Here is a 21,653-nt window from a genome sequence, read left to right on the forward strand (position 1 = left end):
GCAGTCTCCGCTCCACATTAAAAGGCTACTTCCTCTGGAAGCACATGAGAGGAACCCTTAGCAGCCTCTACACTGACGCTCCCCGCGTACTCGCTTTTTCTCTCTCTGCCCGAACTGAGCCTGACTCCCTCACCGGAGTCGGCTAGCGGACGCAAGAGAAGGGAATTTTTGGAGGGAACCAACCTGGTTCCACCTGATCACACTTCCGCCTCCCGGGCTCCGGAAGGTACCGCGCACGCGCTCCCTGCGACTCCGGCGCGGTTGACTTCCGCTCCCACTGTGCCCTGCGAGTCGAATCATGGATCACACTGGTAAGGAGGCGGAGGCAGTGGGGGTCCAGGTTCCATGCCCCCTTGGCCGGCCTGGGACTGGTCGCCCAGCGAACATAGAGGGGTTACATTCGCCTTACAGCACTGGGGTGTGGCGGCGAGGAAGGAATCTCACAGACCCTCTTCCCGTCTCCGGCCAGGGCCTGCTACTTCCTGGCCTACCCTCCGATGTGGTACCTACAGCCTCGGTGCCGGCAACGGCAGCTCCTTCTGAGCCCGGAGCCGGCACCGCGGGGGGGCGCGGGCTTCGCGTAGAGGAGAGAGCGCCGGCAGTTTCCCCCTCATTTTGGGTGCTCTGCCCTACGTTATGGGGACTGGCGGGTAGAGAGTCTGGGAAGTGTCATTACGCTGCGAGTCGATGTGCTAGGGTGGGTTAGAGACTTCCTGCTGTTTCAGTCAGCTTTGGGCGGGTGCTGCGATGGTCACTGCCTGTCGTTGTCTCTCCGGTGTTTCTTGGACTAGAGGTGGGAGAAGGGAGTCGGATACGGTTTTTGGAATGATACCGGGAGCAGCTTTTCTGCTTAAGCCTGTAGCATGCCCCGCGCTTCATCTGTGGTCCTTAACCACCAGTCTTGAGCTTAAAATCAAGATATTCTCATCACTTTCTCCAAGTAAGAATGGCTCCATTCTTTCTTAAGTGTTTTTTGTCTTTTGCTCCCTTGCAGTTTTTGGATGTTGAATGAGTGCATTTGGAGTTAGATACTGCTCCGTTCAGTTTATCAGCTGTATTACTAGTAGGGTGATAAAAGGCTTTTTTCCAGTATCACGTATTAGTTAGGATTCCTCAGTCATCAACTGTCTACCTAATTTCATATATATATATATACACACACACACGCACGTTATGTGTGTATGTATACACACACACACATACACATATGTATATACACATATTCTTCTAGGCTTGGAGGTGGAATAATAAACAAGGTGAACTGAGTCCCTGTCCTCAGGGAAGTTACGTTCTATTGGGAAAACCACAATGAACAAGTGTTTAGAAATACAGATTATTATGAGGGCTTTGAAGAAGACATATGGGGCTGTGGAAGGTAGAAGCTTCAGAGACGGTGGTCAGGAAGAGTCTTTTTAGGAAAGTAACATTTGTAAGCTGTGATCTGATGGATGAGAGGAATCCAGCTTGGCATAAATCAAGTGGAAAGTGTTTATAACAGGTACTAAGACTCTGAGGGAGGAAAATGTAGAGAAAACCAATCAGCTGCACTTACATAGAGGGAAAGAGCCCTAAGATAAGATTGGTAAGGAAGACAGGACTCGGGTGGTGCAAGACTTTGAAGTCCATGGAAAAGATTTGAGTGTAATTTTAAGTGCAATATGAAGCCATTGAACAGAAGTAGAGGAGGAACATAATCTGTTTTTAAAGTGTAACAGGTTGTTGTATGAAGAATGGTGTAAGAGAAGGAGGCAAGATAAATAGAAAATTTAGGAAGTGATTGCAATAGACCAGAAGGGAAGCTTGGTTTAGTGATGGTGGCTTGGTTTAGTAAAAACAGGAATGGGCAGATTCAGTAAATATTTTGGTGGTAGAACTCAGGCCCTGGTGGATTGGTTTGGAGGCATGTGAGAGAAAGGAAAGGTGCGTAGGGTTCTAGTTTTTGAGTGGTGTCCTTTATTGGAAGACTTGGGAGAAAAATGCCTTTTTTTTTTTTTTTAATGGAGTAGAGGTCACAAATGGGAATTTGGCAACAAGACTTTGAACTGCTAAGGATGAGGTGTTTGTTGGGACATAGAAGGGGAGATGTCAAGTGGAAATCATAGGGAGGTTTGTTTGGAATGATTTTAAGGCATGAGGATGGATGAGATCACTTAGGGAAAGGGAAAACAGTAGAGAAGAGGGCCTAGCAGCAGGCTCTAGGGAACTCTAGTGTTTGGAGCTTTTATAGAATTGAAACCGTGAAATCTTGGTGTTAGAGAAGCAAACGTGCCACATTAGCGAAATGTTTCTCATTTGAACCTGTTACTGGAATTGGAAGTCAAGCACTTTTCACAGTTTAAAGATGTTATGTTGGGAAATTGTAATGTGGGTTGGTGTGTATCTGAGTATTTATTATCCTACTTTCTAAGTTAAAAGTTTGCCTAAGAAAGTAAAAGTCATCCTAACATGAAAATACTCACTAATGAACTGACCTCTTGAAAAAATAGTTCCTGCTCAGATATCCCTGCTGCTTAACATGAACCTCTTTTCTTCTTTTTTTTTTAAATTTCCTTATAAGGCAGTGTCCTTACCAGTTTCATGTCAGAAAATGGTATTAAATTTTGTATACTGATTGTGATTACAAACCTTACAAAATATTCAAGTTTTCATGATATTCATAAATGTGAATTTGGTAATTGAATCACAAATAAAATCATTGGGAAATGAGGATGTGCCAGATAGCCAGTAAATTGAACACATGTCAGGATAGGCATCTCAAAAGGAAAATTCTAATATTAAAGGATTAAAAGAGGCCCCGGGGAGATTGATGGAACTCTCGAATGTTATGCAAAAATGACTGGTTTTGTGAACGTGCTGAAATTGTCAGTCATAAAATGAAGGCTATCCTGTAGTATTGTAATAGAAAATTACTTCAAGAAACTCCTAATTAACACTTGATTGAGTCTTTGGCCATTCTAAAAGTTAGCACTTAGTTGTAACTGTAACCTAAATTTTGTAAAAATATTTCTTGATTCCTTTAATTCAAGATAAAATTCTGCACAAATCTTTTAAAAACCTATATGATACAGTATTCCGTATTAGGCCTTTTACAGTGGATTTCACTTCATATGAGTGGTTACATCCTTAATTCTCACTCTCTATAATATCCAAGGACTTTTCATTGTTAGGGTTTTAGGGTTTTTAGTTGTGATATTCAACTAAATATATTGTTGAATATATTGCATATATACTGTATATTTTGACTCATAATAAAACCCCCCAGGATAAACCCAGAGTGATGTCACTATTAACAGCTTGCACTTGGAGTCTGAGGCAGACTGCAAGATGTTAGAGGGCAGCAGGCTCTTGAAAGTCATAATTGTGACTTCGGATGTCTAGGGTAGCGTGAAAAGGACTTGTAGTAATGAAGTGTTGTTCACCAAGGAAAAACCGTTCAGAGTCCTTTTACTGTCGGAAAGATGACATTGAACTGTCTCTGATAACTTGCTATTTTTTAAATTCATTGAAAAATCAGGAATACCTTCCAAGCAAAAAAAAAAAAAAAAAACCTCATTCTGCCATACCTTTTTGCTGTTACATTGTTTGCAGGTACTTTAAACAGCTAGAGCCGAAGCAGATGAAATGCATTATTATCTTTTTGCTACTTCATTGCCTGTAGATGTTTAGCAACTAAATGCAACTGGAGTGAAAGCAGATGAAAGCATTATCTGATTGTTGATACATTTGTGAAGTGTTGAGAGTTAAATCAAGATGGATTTATCCTAGTTTAAGACTTTTAACTGTCCATGTATTCCCATTCCCATGATTTTTTTTTTGCAGATTAGCTGTTATGAAAATAATGATAGAAAGCAGACTGAAAGATATTTAAATTAATAATTAAGGACTGATTTTGAATTTTGTTCCGTGTATTATTGAGAAAGAGTGCAAATCTATGTGTTATTCTAGTATCCTTAGAGATCATTACTGCTGGGTAGGATACTACTTCCAAATTTGGCTTTAGAGAATTTAATGTGGATAGTTTGGTTATGTCTCTGTGCTGTCTTCCTGCAGTGGCAGTTACATAGCGTTGCTCACTAATTGTCATGTTTAAAATGTTACTATTTTAAATTATTTGCGTTTCCTACTTTAGGACATTTGCCTTTCTGCTTTTAGCAGATAAAGGTAAATATTTTCTGGATTGTAATATGTCATGGACTTGGAAAAGAGGTGGCTTTTAATCTTAAAATAGAGTCAGTTCTATGAAATAATGCTCATATTACTCATAGGATATGAGTAAATTTATTTCGTAAGCTAATAACAGAGACATAGAAAGTGTCAGTTGTTTAGGCCTAGTTGAAGTATAGAAATCTTGCATCCTCCTCACCTATAATTTACCATTACAGTGCTGACTAAGAATAACGCAGTCACCTGTACATATAGAAATGTTATAGTACATTAGTGTCTGCGTTTACTGCTAAATTGTGTGGTAATTTTTACTATATTCCTGAATGCTTTTTAGAAAAACTATTTTACACCGAAGAGGATAATCACATCCCTAAAGCTAACTTCGTTTTCAGCGTATTATTTATGTAATTCTACCACTGTCAGTGTTAGTTTGTGTTTCCAGTAGTGATTGTCCTGATGTAGATGCAGATTACTAAATTCATTGAGTGCCTACTTTGCATGCTTGATGGAAATGATGGTTTTCTTTCTTTTTGCTGTTCTTTCTTTATCTTTTATTCCTTCTTTAAAAAAAAATCTTACAGTTGCTAGACAGAGCTTCTTACTTTAGGCTCATGAAGGACTTTATGTTTCTATAAACCCCTCTGGAATTCCATGGAAAATTTTATTGTCCATCCTCTTAGGGGGGGGTTCTGTAACTTTTGTCAACTTTTTAAAGGGCTCCATGTCTTAAAAAACATTGCTTTAAGAGTTTATCCAAAATAGAGAAAATTAGTACTTGAACTTACATAGCATAGTATTTACAATCAGATACTCAGCCCTTCATGATGTTGGGTATATTGCTTTAATACCTGTGGCAGAATAACCTTCAAAAAGAAAACCTAAAAGAAATTACAACTTTTTTTCCTAACATAGACAATGAGTTACAAGGCACTAATAGTTCTGGATCGTTGGGTGGTCTTGATGTTCGAAGACGAATTCCTATAAAGCTCATCTCCAAACAAGGGAACAAAGCCAAAGCTTCACCTCGAACTCCAAGGACTATAAACAGGATGCCTGCAAAGGCTCCAGCTGGTGATGAAGGTAATGTGTTTAACAGGTCCAAAAGTCTTTCTTTAATATCTGATTCCACCAAATAAGCCATGTGAGTTTATTTACTTTTAGCCACTTCTTTTTTTATCTTAAATATTCTCTTCTTCAGTCTTCGACTTCTCATTTTGGCATATTTTACTTGCTATCCCTTTATAAATATTTTTGATTTATTTTCTTTTGTTGTTGAAAGTAACACTGTCTATTGTTTAGAAAAATCTAAACAGTATCACAGAAAACATGATACTAAAGTAAAATTGTCCTCCCATTTTTATTCTCCCCTCAAATAATCCCTGGTATGACATCTTCATAGTTGCTTTATAACTGCCCCCCCCTTTTTTTGTACGATGCATGTGAGATTCCGCTTTCTCAGTAGATTCAGATATATCTTATTTAAGAAGATGGGTTTAGGTATTTCACTTATGGATATACCATAATTTATTTAACAATTTTTTAAAACATTTTACTGTTAAAGACAATTTTGCAATAAGTGTCCTTATTTATTTAGTATGTATGTTTTGTAGAATACACACCTTAGTATGTGTATTTTAAAACTTAAATTTTGCATGAATTTGGGCATTTTAGAACTTGATGGATTTAGAATCTATGCATTTTAGCATTTAATAGATGTTGTCAAATGGTTCTTAAAAAATAGTACATCACTTTATACTCCCACACCAATATTGGTACTATTATCCTTTGCAGATTTTTGTACTGATACGCATTTCTTTAATTTATGAGTGGTGCTGTATGTTTTCATAGTATTGGTCATTTCTTTTTTCTAGGCTCTATCTGTTCATATCCTTTTCCATTTTTTTCCTGTTTGATTGTTTTTCTCTTGGTTTTTATGAGTTCTTTATAGATTAACAAAATTGGCTTTTGTTATATGTTGTGTATATTCTCTATTTGTCTTTTGAATTTTATGTATAAAATTTTTATTGTAGAGAAGCTTGACAATTCTTTGTAGTCAGACATTCAGTCTTTTCTGCTGAACTTCTGGGTTTTTTGTCATCCTTAGGCCTTTCACCATTTCTTGAGTATAAAACAGTTTTTATGGCCTATGGGCCAAATCCAGTGCTATGCTTTATCAATAAAGTTGTACTGGAACACATGCATGCCCATTCTTTTACGTATTGTCTGGCTGTTTTCGGGCTTCCCAGGTGGGTCAGTGGTAAAGAATCCAGCTGCCAATGCAGGAGTCTCGGGTTTGATCCCTAGGTTGGGAAGATGCCCTGGAGTAGGATATGGCAACCTGTTCCAGTGTGCTTGCTTGGAAAATCCCATGGACAGAGGAGCCTGGTGGGCTGTATATAGTCCCTGGGGTCACAAGGAGTTGGACATGACTGAGCTTAGGGCGCACCACGAATAGCTGCTTTCACACTATATTGGCATAGTTGAGTAATTGCAGGTATGGCGGTATTTACTTAATTGGTCTTTAGGCAGATAAAGTTTGCTGATCGTGGCTTTGGAACTTTTATGGATGTATATTTGGTTGTTAAAACAAAAATGGGGTGTGACTTGAAGTGGGAGGGGATGAAGAGATAGCTGAGAGGAAAGGGCTAGAAAGGGGATTTTAGCTTTTTTGCATTGTTTTATTGTTACACAATAATTTATTTATACATTACTGTATAGTTTTAAAAAATTATTTTAAAACTAGAAAGGCCAAGGACAGAGTACCCTAGGTTATTGATGGAGCAGCAGCTGCTGCTTTGTTATCTATACAGATATATGTATAGTTTAATGATGGGAGTATAGGTTGAACCACTCTGGATAATGATAATGTACTCATGATTTTCTTAGCTCTTGTTCTGCTCAATAATTTTCTGAGTTTTAGATAAGTAGAAAAATTAACTTTCCTTATTTTGAGTTTTCGATGACAGCAGCTTTTATAAGATATAAATGGGCCATCTAAGAGCCTAGGGTCACTCAGATGGAACTTAGAAGAACTCTACATTGGTGTTGCAGGTAATTAGATAGCAGTACACTGGTGTATCAGTATCAGCTTCAAGAAATTATTGCATCTGTGCCTGTGTGTCTGTCTGCAGATGTTAACCAGTTCTAGGGCCAAAAGTCGTGAGAAGCCTGGCATATTGGAGGGATAGATTTGTCTTCTCAGCTTTACTTTAGGTAATTGAATTCTACTGAGAATCCCCATCAGACTGTTCACTGATTTTCTTTTCTTTTGTATAAGATGGGAGGATTGCCATCAACTTTTTAATCAGGTCAGAGAAATTGAGCCTATTTGATCTTTATCTTGAAGTTTATTGATAATGCTACATACAGTGTAGGGGAGGAGACTTGTAGGTAGGATATAAATTTTGCTATTCGGGTGAATAACCAAGGAAAGGTTTTAATTGAAATGATGAAGTATAAGTATGTTGAGATTTCTAAAATCAGGTTCAGTTTAAAGTTGAAGAGTTACCTAATTTTCTAAGTCGTAAGAAGAAAGCCTGCAGAATTCTTTGTTAATCTTTTGGCGCTAATACCAGTTACAATGTAATACCACTTTTATAGATGATTGGAATAAATGACAATCATTATCTTTTGTGTAATAATCATGATGATGATTATTAGTAGTTTTATACCAGAAATAGTCTGGTGGGTTAATATGAGCTCTTGAATAGGAGGGAAGAGATCAGAGATCCCTTCCTAGCTCGGCCTCTCTGTGTTGTTATGGTCTCCAGTACTGCAGTATTCTCAGGCATGAGAATTGGACTACATGGGTCCTGGGATCATTTCTAGCAGCTGTTTAGTAAGACTTGATTATGCTGTTCTTAGAGGAGCTTTGAAAGGTGTCAGTGAACAGGTCTATTTTGTCCATGTACAAAATAGAAATACAGGTCTGTGTACCTGTATTTCCAAAATGAAATTTGAGATGTAAAAAGTTAATAGGTAACATTTTGTTTCCTCAGAAGGATTTGATTATAATGAAGAAGAACGGTATGACTGTAAAGGGGGTGAACTGTTTGGAAATCAACGAAGATTTCCTGGACACCTTTTTTGGGACTTTCAGGTATAAGTAAAAATAAAAAAAATTTATTAGAACAGTAAAATATTTTAAATGCTTTATTAGGACAATTTAGATTGCATAAAGAATAGTATGAACTTTTATTATAATTATATCTTTCATTACCCATAAATCGTTTGTTAATGCCATATTTCTGAAAATAATCTGAAGTAATTTTCAGTGATGTCAAGTAAAATCAATAAGTAATAACACTGTCAAAGGGGGAAAAAACCCAAAACTGATGGTTGCCCAAATAATGTGGCATATGTGGTATTATACCAAAAGATCTTCATTTCTAATTGTTTTAGTAACTTTTTTTTTGTTTTGTTTTAGTAACTTTTATACTAACTAATTCATTGTGTAATTTATAGACATAATTTTTAGAAATGCTTAAGGAAATTTTAATTATATCATTTCAACAGATAAATATCTTAGGTGAAAAGGATGATACTCCAGTTCATTTCTGTGACAAATGTGGATTACCTATTAAAATTTATGGGCGAATGGTAAGTATAACTAAGTTAAATTCTGTTTTTATAAATTTATATATTTGTGTAGAGATGAGGACTCTGAAATTTAAGTAGATAGATTTATTATTGTTTAACAATAAAGTTTATAATGAATAAGTATAAAATAGCTAAGGAAAGTTTGGGGATAATATGCATTTAATAAAATTATCTTGACAGATTCTTGGATTGCTTGTAAAATATTAATTAAGGAAACGAATTCTGAAACTAATTTCTTTGAATGGTTTGATCCTTAAGGAAAAAAATTTTTTCTTTAACAGAATCAGTTATTTCTAAAGGCTAGAATTTTTAATATAAAATGGAATTAAATATTATTTATGATTTCTGGGTATTCTAAGCACTTAAAGTACTGTAATTTTATAGTAATCTTCATATATGAAAAGATAGTTTTACATTTTTGTTGGAAAAAAATTGAATTTACTGTTAAATCTGTGGTGGTAGAAGCCGTGGATTCTGCACTGTTGCTTTGCTGTGTGGCATAACTAAGTAACAGTAATGAATTGTGAGTTTTAAAATAGTGTAACATTATTTTACTGTGTCCTTCTGATTTATTTTAAATATTTGTAAGTTCATTAACTTAAGACTACCAGGGAAGAAGGCTGCTTATATTAAATGTAGAGGATACGTATTCTTTCACTGCCATGAAATACTTTGTGGAGATAATAGGATTAGGTGAAACGTTGTACAGTATTCTTCAGGAGCTTTTAACCTGTAGGAACCATGAATGTGCATGTATATGTTTTTTGGGGAAGGGCCAAAGTTTTCATTGCATTCTCACAAAGAGCTTTGTGACTGAAGAAGGTTAACTGTTGCTTTTATGTAACTAGTACTTAATATATGTTCATTTTAACCAACAGTTCTCAAGTACCTTCCATGTCTAGGTCACTGCGCTCACTGTTGCTTTTTATTGAAATATTTTAATTTGCTCTAGAATATTAACTGTAACATGTCTCTGTTTGCAGATTCCATGCAAGCATGTGTTTTGCTATGACTGTGCTATTTTACATGAAAAAAAGGGAGATAAGATGTGTCCGGGGTAAGATCATCATTAAATTTTTAAATAATAAGGATTGTGATATAATGATTTATGATCTAGGTTAAAGGTGAGGATATGATATAGACCGTTGGCAAGATGTCAAGTGTGTAGACCTGGCAAATGTTTCTCTGTGAACCTAGAGTTGGCTATAACCTTCTCCTTAGGATAGGGCTAATTAGCTATTATCAGTTAATTCACATTGGCCAAAATAACAATAATAAATACATCACAAAGTTAGCATTATAAACCAAAAATACTTTCTTATTTTAATGGGATGCTAGACAGGTAGTATCATGTAGTGATTTCGAGCAAAGACTCTGGAATTAGAATTATTGGATTCAAATCTTTATTTTGTGATTTATTTTGTCACATACATGATTTCTTTATCTGTAAAATGGAGCTAATAATAGTACTTACCTCCCTGGGTTATTATTAGAAGTAAATGAGTAGCAGATAGCAAGTACTATGTAAGTATAATCTCTTTATTTATTGACTTCAAATCTGATTATGTCTTGAGTACATCTTACAACACCTTCATGTTCTAAGACAGGCTCAGACAAATTAAGACCATAGGGAGGTGTTGATCGATAGTGATCTTTTTGGGAATAGTAAGGATCCAGAATAAACTATGAATTTTTATATCAATTCAGAACCCCTGATAGAAGACTTAAGAAAAACCTTGAGAGAAACTTCTTTGGGAACAACTGTAGGCTTTCTAGGTCACTTATAACCTAAGTTAGAACCTATCCCAAGGGTTGTAATATTAGTTGATAATAAAATTGTGGACAGTTGTAAGGGATAGTTTTCTTTTATGGTGTAGGAAGATTAGCATCTGTGGGAGAGAATGAAGATTCATTAACAAACCAGTAAGAAGTAATTCTCTTAGCATATTTTATTAGCCCTTTAAAGTCATATATTATAAATTTTATAGTGTGAGTTTAAAGAATATTTTCTCAATAGAATTATAATTCAAAAGAATTAGGAAATTGATAGTGCATATTCACTATTTGCCTCAGTTTCTGTAGTGCCTGATTTTCCAACACAGTGTACATCCGCTTAAATTCTATAGTAAATTTGATTGCCTCATTGAGATAAGGGATTTTGGATGTTGTAAAACACCATGTAGAGGACATCAGAAGGTTTTCTCTTTTATGTAAGTGTTTTGATGTTAATATTTAAAAGGGAATTTAGTTTTCAAGTTTTTCAGTGTAACTTCAGTAAGCATATCACTGGTTGGCTTGTTAGGGATATTAAAACAAAAGCTTATCTGGATTAACAGACCTGGGTCAGAAAGTGAAGAAATGACAACCCTAATTAATGTAAATATTATATACTAATGCTTAAGCCTCACCCAAAGAAATACACCCCACCTCCCAATCCTGTTACTGTGGAGCTATTTCAGAGTTTATAGCAAATTAGAAGCAAAAAATGAGAAGTGTGCCAAATGGCCACTAAAGGGAAGCCTCCTAAGTATGAAGAAGTAGTACCAGCCTACAGTGAGGAAGAAACACCAGCCACCACTCCAAATCAAGAATATGGAGCCATTTGATACAGGTCATATGACCGGATCCACATATTCAATGATGATAGCTTATACGTGTTTAGTGCTTAACTAATCATTAAGTCCTGTCATTTTCACTGTTTCATTGATGTTTCAAATGTTCTTTTAAGTAGGGTGAAGTCTATATAAAAGCATTATGAGTTAGATTAGATGTTATAACCCATTTTACAGATAAAGAAACAAAGTTTAAATGACTTCTCCAAGATCTCAGCCAATACTAGGTCCCAGTTCCAATTCCTAGTTCAGTCTTCTTTCTGTTGTTTCAAGAAGCCTTCTAAAGGCAAAAGTGGATTAAAAAACAGCAGATGAAGAATAGTTACAATTTGACCCTGACTTATTAAGAAAATAATTGAGTTAAATTTAGTGTTTATAATTTAGAAAAGTAGGAGTGTGTAATACTTTGTAGTAGTAGATTTGTCTGACAATTCAGGAAGACTCCCTCCTTGAAAGGACTCTTGGCATTCATGGTTTGAATTTGAAATATTGTTTAATATTAAGAACCTTGATCGTTAGGATGATCCTGTTTATTTTTGTAGTTCTTACAACACCTTTCACTTAGTATCTTCTACGTAGTATTATTTGCTCATAAAATTGCTTACTGGTCAATAAATACTCTACAGGTTTGCATTTTGTGATTCTGACAAGATCCTTTGGTTTGCCCTTCCTGGAGTTTTGGGGTTTTTTGCACACGGATTCAAAACATAGAATTGTTTGTGAAATCAGATAAATTCTAAATCTTGGTAAGAAAAGGGTTTTGCTTCAAACCTACTCTGTTTGATAAACACTTTAAATTTTTTTCTTAAGAATTTTGATGTTGACAGAAATGCTGATGCTTAATAGCAAACAAACCACAAAGTGGAAAAGATTAAAAGTTCACTTACATAAACTATAACTTTTAATTGTGAACTTTTTGCAATGTTTTCCATAATAAAATTTAAAACTAGTCATATCTTTGAAATTTAGTGCATTATTTTTATAGTCTGTTTTTAGTAAATCAAACTTTTTTCCCCTTCTGATTTAGCTGTAGTGATCCTGTGCAGCGAATTGAGCAGTGTACACGAGGTTCTCTCTTCATGTGTAGCATTGTTCAAGGGTGCAAGAGAACATACTTGTCTCAGAGAGACTTACAGGCTCATATCAACCACCGCCATATGAGAGCTGGAAAACCTGTTACCCGGGCTTCACTTGAAAATGTTCATCCTCCTCCTATTGCCCCACCACCAGCTGAAATCCCCGATCGTTTTATCATGCCGCCAGACAAGCACCATATGAGCCATATTCCGCCAAAGCAGCACATCATGATGCCACCACCTCCTTTGCAACATGTGCCCCACGAGCACTATAATCAGCCACACGAGGATATCCGTGCTCCTCCAGCTGAATTGTCCATGGCTCCTCCTCCACCTCGCTCAGTCAGTCAGGAAACCTTTCGTATTTCAACAAGAAAACACAGCAATTTAATAACTGTCCCTATTCAGGATGACTCAAATCCAGGTGCTAGAGAACCACCACCTCCTGCCCCCGCACCTGCTCACCATCATCCTGAATATCAGGGTCAACCAGTGGTCTCGCACCCTCATCATATTATGCCTCCACAGCAACATTATGCACCACCCCCACCTCCTCCACCACCAATAAGCCATCCAATGCCACATCCTCCCCAGGCCGCAGGTACTCCTCACTTGGTGTACAGCCAAGCTCCACCTCCACCAATGACCTCTGCTCCACCACCAATTACCCCTCCCCCTGGACATATTATTGCCCAGATGCCACCTTATATGAATCATCCTCCTCCAGGACCTCCCCCACCTCAACATGGTGGTCCACCTGTAACTGCACCCCCTCCTCACCATTACAATCCCAACTCTTTACCCCAGTTCACTGAAGATCAAGGAACTCTGAGCCCTCCATTTACACAACCAGGGGGAATGAGTCCTGGTATATGGCCTGCACCGAGAGGGCCACCTCCTCCTCCACGAATGCAGGGTCCGCCTTCTCAAACCCCACTACCTGGACCACATCATCCAGATCAGACAAGATATAGACCGTATTACCAATGATAATAGTATTCTGAACTGATGATATGATGAGGAAACAAAACTTATATGTATAGTCAATCTTTTCTTTAAGCTTTGACTGTTCGGGGAAGGAAAAGCGCCTCTTGCTGAGGTGGCTGTACAACACTTAGGGTCTTGTCTCTTAAAATGGTTTTAAATCTTGACCTTAGGATTGATTTCAAGTACTATACTGTAGTGCAGTTAAGTGGCTCAGTTGAGCACAGCTATATTTTAAGAACTTTGTTCCCCTAGTGTGGTAAATTGACCCAGAGGTGACCATTTGTAAAAAAAAAAAAAAAAAAAAAAAATTGAAAACATTTTTCCATTGTTCCACTTTCAAAAGTACGTCTTTTGTTAAACCCAATGTTTAAGTTTTTCTTGTGATACATTTTGTTAACCTGTGTAAAAGGATTAAACTTCAATATGGTTGTAAAAATACTATTTTTATGTGAACTTAAGTGCAGCCACATACTGTTTTTTAAACCATATGTTTTACCACTAATTTCCCAAAGTTACAATAAAATCCTAAAAGTAAAAATCTAATAGAATTTACTGTAAGGCAGACTGTTAAATGGTAGAAAATTATTTCACATTTTAGGCACTGAAATTTTGAGGTATATTAGGTATATAATGCACTTCACTTGGATGCCTTTTCATTTATAGGCAGCCTCAGGAGCACCAAAATACATTGAAATTCCAGTACTAAGAATATTTATGTCTGTAATGTTAAGAGGCATTGCTTGTATTTTTGGAAAGATAGGGCCAAAGTAATCAACTCTGTAGGCTCCAAGCTGTTGGGGATGCTGTTACTCATTAATGCTTTTTACCGAATGGTTGGAGTCATATGCATCACACTTATTAACCTTAAGTAACATTTTATAGAACTGTATAAGTGGTATTCTTTAGATGAAGTGTGTTCCTCTCTGCTCATTGTCTGAAACTAAATATTTTGGGCTGAATAGGCTTTATGTAATTCCTCATTTCATGGTAGAATTTGATCCTGTGCTTAAGTGGATTCTTGTTTATTGGGTTTTAAAGTATAATTTGAATGCCATGGAGGAATTTGAATACTGTATTAATGAAGGATGTTCTTGTAATCACATACTTGCGTTGCTCAGGTTTCATTACTGTATGATAAGGTGTTTTTCTCTAACTTAACATTTAAAAACTATTACTGACTTCCTGTTTCTTTCATTGGTTAAGCAGTCTAAAACTTGGAACATTTTTTTAGCATAGAGTCAACAGTGAAGACTACCAGATGATTTTCTATTGAAGAGAAAAGTAATGTCTAAATTGTGAATTTCAATGCATTATAAGGTGCCTTCGGAGTCAGCTTTTGCATTCTAGGGGCTTGTTACAGTCCAGCTAAGATGACCACTTACAGTTTATACAGAATTCATATGTATAAATCAACATTCTTAGGATATTACTATATGTCCTTTGAATACACCCCTGTGAAGTACTTCCTCCCCCCTAAAATGGTGCATAACATAAACATGAAATGTGTAGTATACAGATACCATTTATTATTAAATAGTTTGTAGTGTATAAATTTAGAACATTTCTTTTTGACAAGAGGTGAACTGATGGCTAATTTACCATTTAATTCTGTCAGGAACAGGCAAAGCAGTTTCTCACTTTGGATAATCTGATGCAAAGTCATCTATAAATTTAGAGCTGAAATAATATAAATGGCCCTTTCAACCATGACCAGCTGAAAATAATACACTTTTTCTTTAAGTGAAAGTACGTGATTTTTCACACCTAGCAATTTGAGAGTTCAGTGTTAATGCGGTGTTTCTAATGAGAAATTGTTATTAGAAGCATAGGAGTGAAATAGTGTGAAATGGTGGTGAGTGTGTCTATCATATTACTGTAGGTACTTGGACTGGTGCAGACTTGATTACCTTTAATGGCCCTCTTTGGAGCTGTTAAAATATTATTGAAAATTCAGTACCAATAATTTGGTTTCATGTAATAGGAAATAACAAAACTCACTTTAAAGCTTCTCAGCTGTTTATGAAGAGCTCACCTGATTTAATTGAAATTCACTAGAATTGAATGTATTGAACAAACAAATGTTATCACGGTAAAATTCCACGTTAAGTCTCGTAGGCTTTAAAATTTTTTGGTTAGGTTAAAGAAATATGTGTTATGCAGGGAGGCAGTTCAGATAAATGTTGTAGCAGGCAGGTTTTTTTTTTTTTTTTTAAATGGTGTTAGACTTGAATTCATCTAGTTATTGTTTGAATGAGGGTGGGTGGGTAGAAGGATAACAAAATTACTGTTAGTGTTTCTTTCCTTAAGGAAAAAGATGTGAATCCCAGCCTTATTTCAGGGAAGCCTTTGAAGCTATGATGGACGTAAGTCTAAATTAAATGTATGTATGTTTCATTATATTGCTCTTAAAAGACTACTGAGGTGGCAGTTTAATTCTTAAAAACAATAAAATGAAAGCATAAATACTATTTTGCCTAGGTGAGTTTTTACCTAATGATGACACATTTGGGAGACTGCAGAATTTTCCACGTCGATACAACTTTTACAGCAAAATTTCACGTTTTTGGAGATTAACCAGCAGGGTGAATGTTAGTATTTCTAAAGTGACATGCTTGTTCAAAGTATAATATATAGTATTGGAGAAAATGATCAGTTGCAAAGATTGTAAGAAACTACTTAATATTCATTTTGCCCTGTAAAAAACCACTTGCTCAAGTTATTGCATAAGAGACTAACACTAATACAAATGGAAAAGATAATTTGACCATATTTTAAAACTTGAAATAGGTCATTTTATGATATGAAGTATACAGAGCTGCTTTTGGCTTTGTTCTGATGTACTGGAAGGGTATGTTTCATACGACTTTTTGGAAAAACCATGTAAACTTATTTTTGAAAAAACGTTAATGGAAAAAAAAAAAGTATGTGGAAAAATCTCAAGTACCTGAAACAAAAATACACTTTTCTGATTATTAGATCAACCATCAAATTGGTATATTGATGTTAATTGACGCTTGACATAATCATACTATATTCTAACTGAAGTGGATTTATTTTTCTTTACTGATTTGTAATTGTAATCTGTTCAGTTGTGGCCTAGACCAAGCAGACTTTACTTACTACAATATATGCACAATCTAATAAAGCAATATTGGATATACTAGACTTAAAGGGGAAAGAGAGGTAAGCCAGTTAAAATACTTGGTAATAATACTAATAAAAATATTTGAATTTTCAAACATTTTTTGTTTTGATTCATGCCCCTTCAGTTTTCTGTCTTTGAGGGGAAAAGCGTTAAGGCAGAATTGTTAAAGCAACATTTTAATATTAAACTTTAATTTCCTCATCTCCCATTTGAAATTTTAGGCATTACAGAATCACAGGATTTAAATGAACAATGGTGGGTCATGAGTTTTTATCACTTGGTCAGGACCACATCTTTCTAAAAATCTAGCCTATGTCTTCAGAATATCCTATTTCTATTTTAAGTTAGTTGTAAGCACCAACTTTAATACTGTATTTAAGTCTGTTTCTTATTAATCTAGTCTTTCTTGGTGGCTCAGTTGGTAAAGAATCTGCCTACAATGCGGGAGACCCAGGTTCAATCCCTGGGTTGGGAAGATTCCCTGGAGAAGGAAATGGCAACCCACTCCAGTATTCTTGCCTGGAGAATCCCATGGACAGAGGAACCTGGTGGGCTACAGTCCGTGGGGTCACAAAGAGTTGGACACGGCTGGGTGACTTAACACTTTCACTTTTTCCCGTTAATCTACCTTTGAAATTGTTCTCTGTCTTCACATTGAAAATCTTACTCCCTTTGACTTTTCTTCCTATGTGTTGCTTTCAAAACCTTTTAATTTTTTTTTGTTTTAAAATTTGTATTCATTTCAGTTATACAAGCAGTAAATTTTGGGGAGAAATATGTCATATTACAAATAAAGATCCCCTTGATCACTACCATAATTTTCCCTTCCAGAGATAATCACTGTTATAACTTTGGTGTACAAATCATGTTAGTTGCAGAGCTGACAACTAAATAATAGGCTTCATGCTCTGGTTAAGCACCTTAATAATCCATGGTAAATGTAGTATTTTGTGGCCTGTACTCAGATATGTACTGAACATACACCATGTGGAATATATTCATTTATATGCTAGATGCCATTTCAAATTTTAAAGATTTTATATTGAAGTATTGTTGATTAATAGTGTTAGTTAGTTTTGAGTATACAACAAGGTGATTCAGTTACATATATACATATATCCATTTTCAAGTTCTTTTCTGGTTTAGGTTATTGCAGAATGTTAAGCAGAGCTCCTGTGCTATACAGTAGGTCCTCGTTGGTTATCTGTTCTAAGTATAGCAGTGTGTACATGTTGATCTAAGCTCCCAGTCTGTACATATCCCTACCCTTCCTGGGCTTCCCTGGTGGCTCAGCTGATAAAGAATCTGCCTGCAATGAGGGAGACCCAGGTTCGATCCCTGGGTTGGGAAGATCCCCTGGAGGAGGGAATGGCCAGCCACTCAACGGTATTCTGGCCTGGAGAATTCCATGGACTCTGTAGTCCATGGGGTAGCAAAGACTCGGACAAGACTGAGCAGCTTTCACTGCCCTTCCTCACTGGTAACTAAGTTTGTTCTCTTTCTGGCTTATAAGTTCATTTTTTCTATTTTTAGGTTTTGCATATAAGTGATACATGATATGTATACTTGATCAGACACCATTCTAATCACTTGGGATGCACAAGTCTTTAGAGACAGATGACCAATGTGTGTGTGTGTGTGAAGTCGCTCAGTCGTGTCCAACTCTTCGTAACCCTGTGGACTGTAGCCCACCAGGCCCCTCCGTCCATGGGATTCTCCAGGCAAGAATACTGGAGTGGGTTGCCGTTTCCTTCTCCGGGGGATCTTCCCAACCCAGGGATCGAACCCAGGTTTCCTGCATTGAAGGCAGATGCTTTAACCTCTGAGCCACCAGGGAAGCCCAGCAAATTTCGTTAAATTATATAACATGCTAGAAGTGTGATAAAATCACACTTGTCAGGAAAATAAGAATAAAGGGAAAGTAAGAATAATGTGTTGATAGGTTTGCAATTTTAAATCTAGCAGTCTGGATAGAATTCATTGAAAAGTTGACATTTGAGCAAAGATTTGAAGTAAGTAAGAGTTAACCACATATATTATATGTGGAAGAACTTTCCAAGCAGAGGACAGAATCTATGAAGGCCTTAAAGAAGCCTTAGCACAAATGAGTGAGTAGTAAGAAGAGGTCAGAGAGGTAATGACAGCGGAATGGAAAGATCACAGGCTTCTAGGCCATTGTAAAGACTTGGACCTTATTGCTCCGACATAGCAAGCCATTGTGAAGTTCTGAGCAAAGGAATATAATGATTGGGTTCAATTTCTACATATAAATTGAACACCTATATGATGGACACAGGTATACAATGATGAATAAAATAGATACGATCCCTACCAATTAGGAGCTTATCTTCTAACCCCTAAATTTAGTGGTCCCTAAGTTTTCCTCAAAAAATTTGATGTTCTTTTTCAAAATATGGTGGCCAGGTAGAAAAAAAAAATATTACAAAAATGGAATATATATACAACCATAATGAGATAATTTGTTTGGTTCTAGAATTAATGTTTTCTAATTGCTTTTCTGGGTATATTTAATTGTGCAATGCTAAATAAGTGACTTTGAACATATCTGTAGAATGCACCTATTGTTCCTGAGTTTAGTCTTGCCTTGTGCTAGATCAGATTTTAGATAGGTTTTTGTTTCTCTGGAGAGAGAATATTTCCTAAAGATTAAGAGCCTGAGCTCTGGAGTCAAGACTGTCTGGACTGAATTCTGGTTTTACTACCTATAGAACTAGCAAGTATATGCAATTCAGACTAATTATTTAATCTTTAAGCCTTGATTTATTTTGCTTTTCTGAAAAATGAGGATAAACATAGAACCTACCTTATGGGGACTTTTTTGAGAGTTAAATGAGCTGGTTCTAGATATAAGGTAGAGTCAGCTGAATTTCCTGACAGATTTTTCAGCTTGACCAGCTGGAAGACTGTGGAGTTGGCATTAACTGGGGTGGAAAGATGCTAGTAGAGCTGATGAGGGGGAGAAGATCAGTAGATCAGTTTTGGCCTGTAGATGTCCAGGTAAAAATGGCAGGCAAATATGAAATATTCCTCTTTGTTCTCTTGCTTACGCAGTGGGTGGTCCAGCTTGCATTTAAGACATTATGTTTCTCAATGAGAAATTACTGTGTTTAAACAAGAATATGTATCACATGCCCAAGTTAGTATTAGAAAATGATTTTGAAGATAAACCTGCTTGGCATGGATGAGTGCCAACCTTTCTTAATTTCAGTAATATAGCTGCTTCTTGACAAGTGGTTCTGTCTCCCAGTTGATCATTGGATGTCCTCTCCCCTTCAGTCTTGCTCTGATTTGTGTAAGTTTTATTTTTATCTCCCAGCACCAATCTCTTGACCTCTTCCTAAATAAAAGATCAGAGTTTTTGTCCTAGTCAATTTCCAGTATTTGCTCCGAGGCAGGCAAGTCAAGGTCCAGCTCCATGCATACCCCTTACTCAGCATATTCACCTTCGAGGCCTCAGAGAAAGTAAAACATTTAAGGATGAGGAAAGTGAACCTCAAGATGTTATGGTTGAATGGGTTGTGTGGAGGTTGCTATAAAAAGTGTTGAGATTCTAGTTTTTAATTAAGATATGTGAATAAGCGTTTGTTTTATTTTTCTGTAATTGGTTTTAAGTCAAGTAGACAAGCCCTCTCAGTAAGACTTAATAAAGGATGAAAGACTATTTCGACAAACATTTAGAAGTGAGATCTAAAACAATTGGGACAACTTTCCCGTTAACAGAGTGGCTTTATGTTGAACAGAGGCCACTGAATCTTTTACTGTTGGTGATGATGTTTAATTTCTGTTACATAAAATAAATAAATTTATAAAATACAAGTCTCATTGCAGAAAGGTTAGAAGGATTCTCATGTAGCAGGTTTCCAGTCAGATCACTGTAAAGAGGACTCAGCATGTTTCAGAAAGCTAATAAGAAACTTAATAAAGCAAGACACACCTATTGTACAGTCGATTTTTTTAAATGAATATATGTCAGTATGAACTATATAAATTACAAGATTCAAAGCAGTGGTGCAAATGCACTGCAAACTATGCACAAAAGTAGTGGCTTGGATGGAAATCTGTCAGTGCTATAAAAATACTTATAAACAAAATAATTTTCTTTTGATAAATCTACAAAGTAGAAAATTAAAAGCATTTACATAATTGGTTACTAGATATGTGAAAAATATACCATGCTAGAACAATCTCGTTCCAAAGCTTGAAACATAATTTCTGTCAGAAATACTCTTCATACAATGTATGAACTTAGCAATAACTTTCTGGGTATAAAGTTCTTCTTTATGTGAGGGATGAGGATCTCTGAATTACATTTTGTTTAGAATTTTGTTTCAATTGGTACCTGGAAGAAGAGAGAAAGTTTTTGTTTTAAAAGACTTGTTAAGTTCTATCCCTTTTAATAATCATATCTTGTATGTAAAAGGAGTAAAATCTGATTAAAATTGGGAGCTAGAATTTACTGGATTCACCAACAAATTTGTCTTCAATTTTAATGATCAAACATCTTCCAAGGATATTTGGTTAATGTAGACCCATGTGATACCATGTTGTAGTAGAAGTGTATTTTTCAAAGGCCTGATTTAACCAAAATAATATAATGTGTTGTAGTAATTATTTCTTCACATTTGTTTCAGGGGCCACACAAACTCCAAGGGCTTATGTGTGCTGGCTAGGGACACTCAGCTTTTACATGAATCACCACTGGTGGCATAACCACAACCACCAATTTATCTTCCTCTAAGTAATGAAAGGGGCTTGTGTTAAATGCTTGTTTTTTAAAAAATATAGAGAAACAGATACAGGATGGTATTGACTATATTCTGTCTGACAGTTGGTTCTAAAGCTTTGATCAGACATTGGATTGAAATTCTGTTCCTTTACTTTATCCCTTAAAACTTGGTGACAATTCTGAGTCCAGCTGCTGGGCAGAGGGTTTCTGGTAAGGCTGTCTTTCTAGAGTCCTCAGACACGGTGCTAGGTGTGAATTTCCCTGGAAAACAGCCCCAGGAAGCAGAATTATGGTTCCCCTCACCTCTCATGTCTATCAAGATT

At 36.2% G+C, this 21,653-nt stretch overlaps 2 protein-coding genes across 6 annotated transcripts in view; one reads left to right on the forward strand and one right to left on the reverse strand.

Annotated features, from left to right (window-relative positions):
- The first annotated feature begins 276 nt into the window (after positions 1-276).
- On the forward strand, positions 277-16,677 carry CBLL1 (Cbl proto-oncogene like 1). 4 transcript variants are annotated; one of them, XM_042248532.2, is made up of 6 exons: positions 277-940; positions 5,077-5,244; positions 8,163-8,263; positions 8,680-8,763; positions 9,747-9,820; positions 12,403-16,677. In XM_042248532.2, exons 1-6 carry the CDS (start codon positions 748-750, stop codon positions 13,439-13,441), a joined length of 1,659 nt encoding a protein of 552 aa, XP_042104466.1. In that variant the 5' UTR covers positions 277-747; the 3' UTR covers positions 13,442-16,677. The 4 variants fall into 4 exon arrangements, with proteins under 4 accessions (XP_042104466.1, XP_042104467.1, XP_004007901.1 ...); XM_042248533.2 differs by having other exon boundaries at positions 8,166-8,263; XM_004007852.6 differs by having other exon boundaries at positions 277-311.
- Positions 16,678-20,357: 3,680 nt separating this feature from the next.
- SLC26A3 (solute carrier family 26 member 3) overlaps positions 20,358-21,653 on the reverse strand; it is a 34,620-nt gene continuing 33,324 nt past the window's right edge. Inside the window, exon 21 of one of the 2 annotated variants that reach the window (XM_042248290.1) lies at positions 20,358-20,943. In XM_042248290.1, the coding sequence (XP_042104224.1) occupies positions 20,920-20,943 (24 nt within the window). In that variant the 3' untranslated portion in view covers positions 20,358-20,919. 2 annotated transcript variants of the gene reach the window in all.

Source organism: Ovis aries, chromosome 4 (assembly GCF_016772045.2).
Source record: "Ovis aries strain OAR_USU_Benz2616 breed Rambouillet chromosome 4, ARS-UI_Ramb_v3.0, whole genome shotgun sequence".
NCBI lineage: Eukaryota > Metazoa > Chordata > Mammalia > Artiodactyla > Bovidae > Ovis > Ovis aries.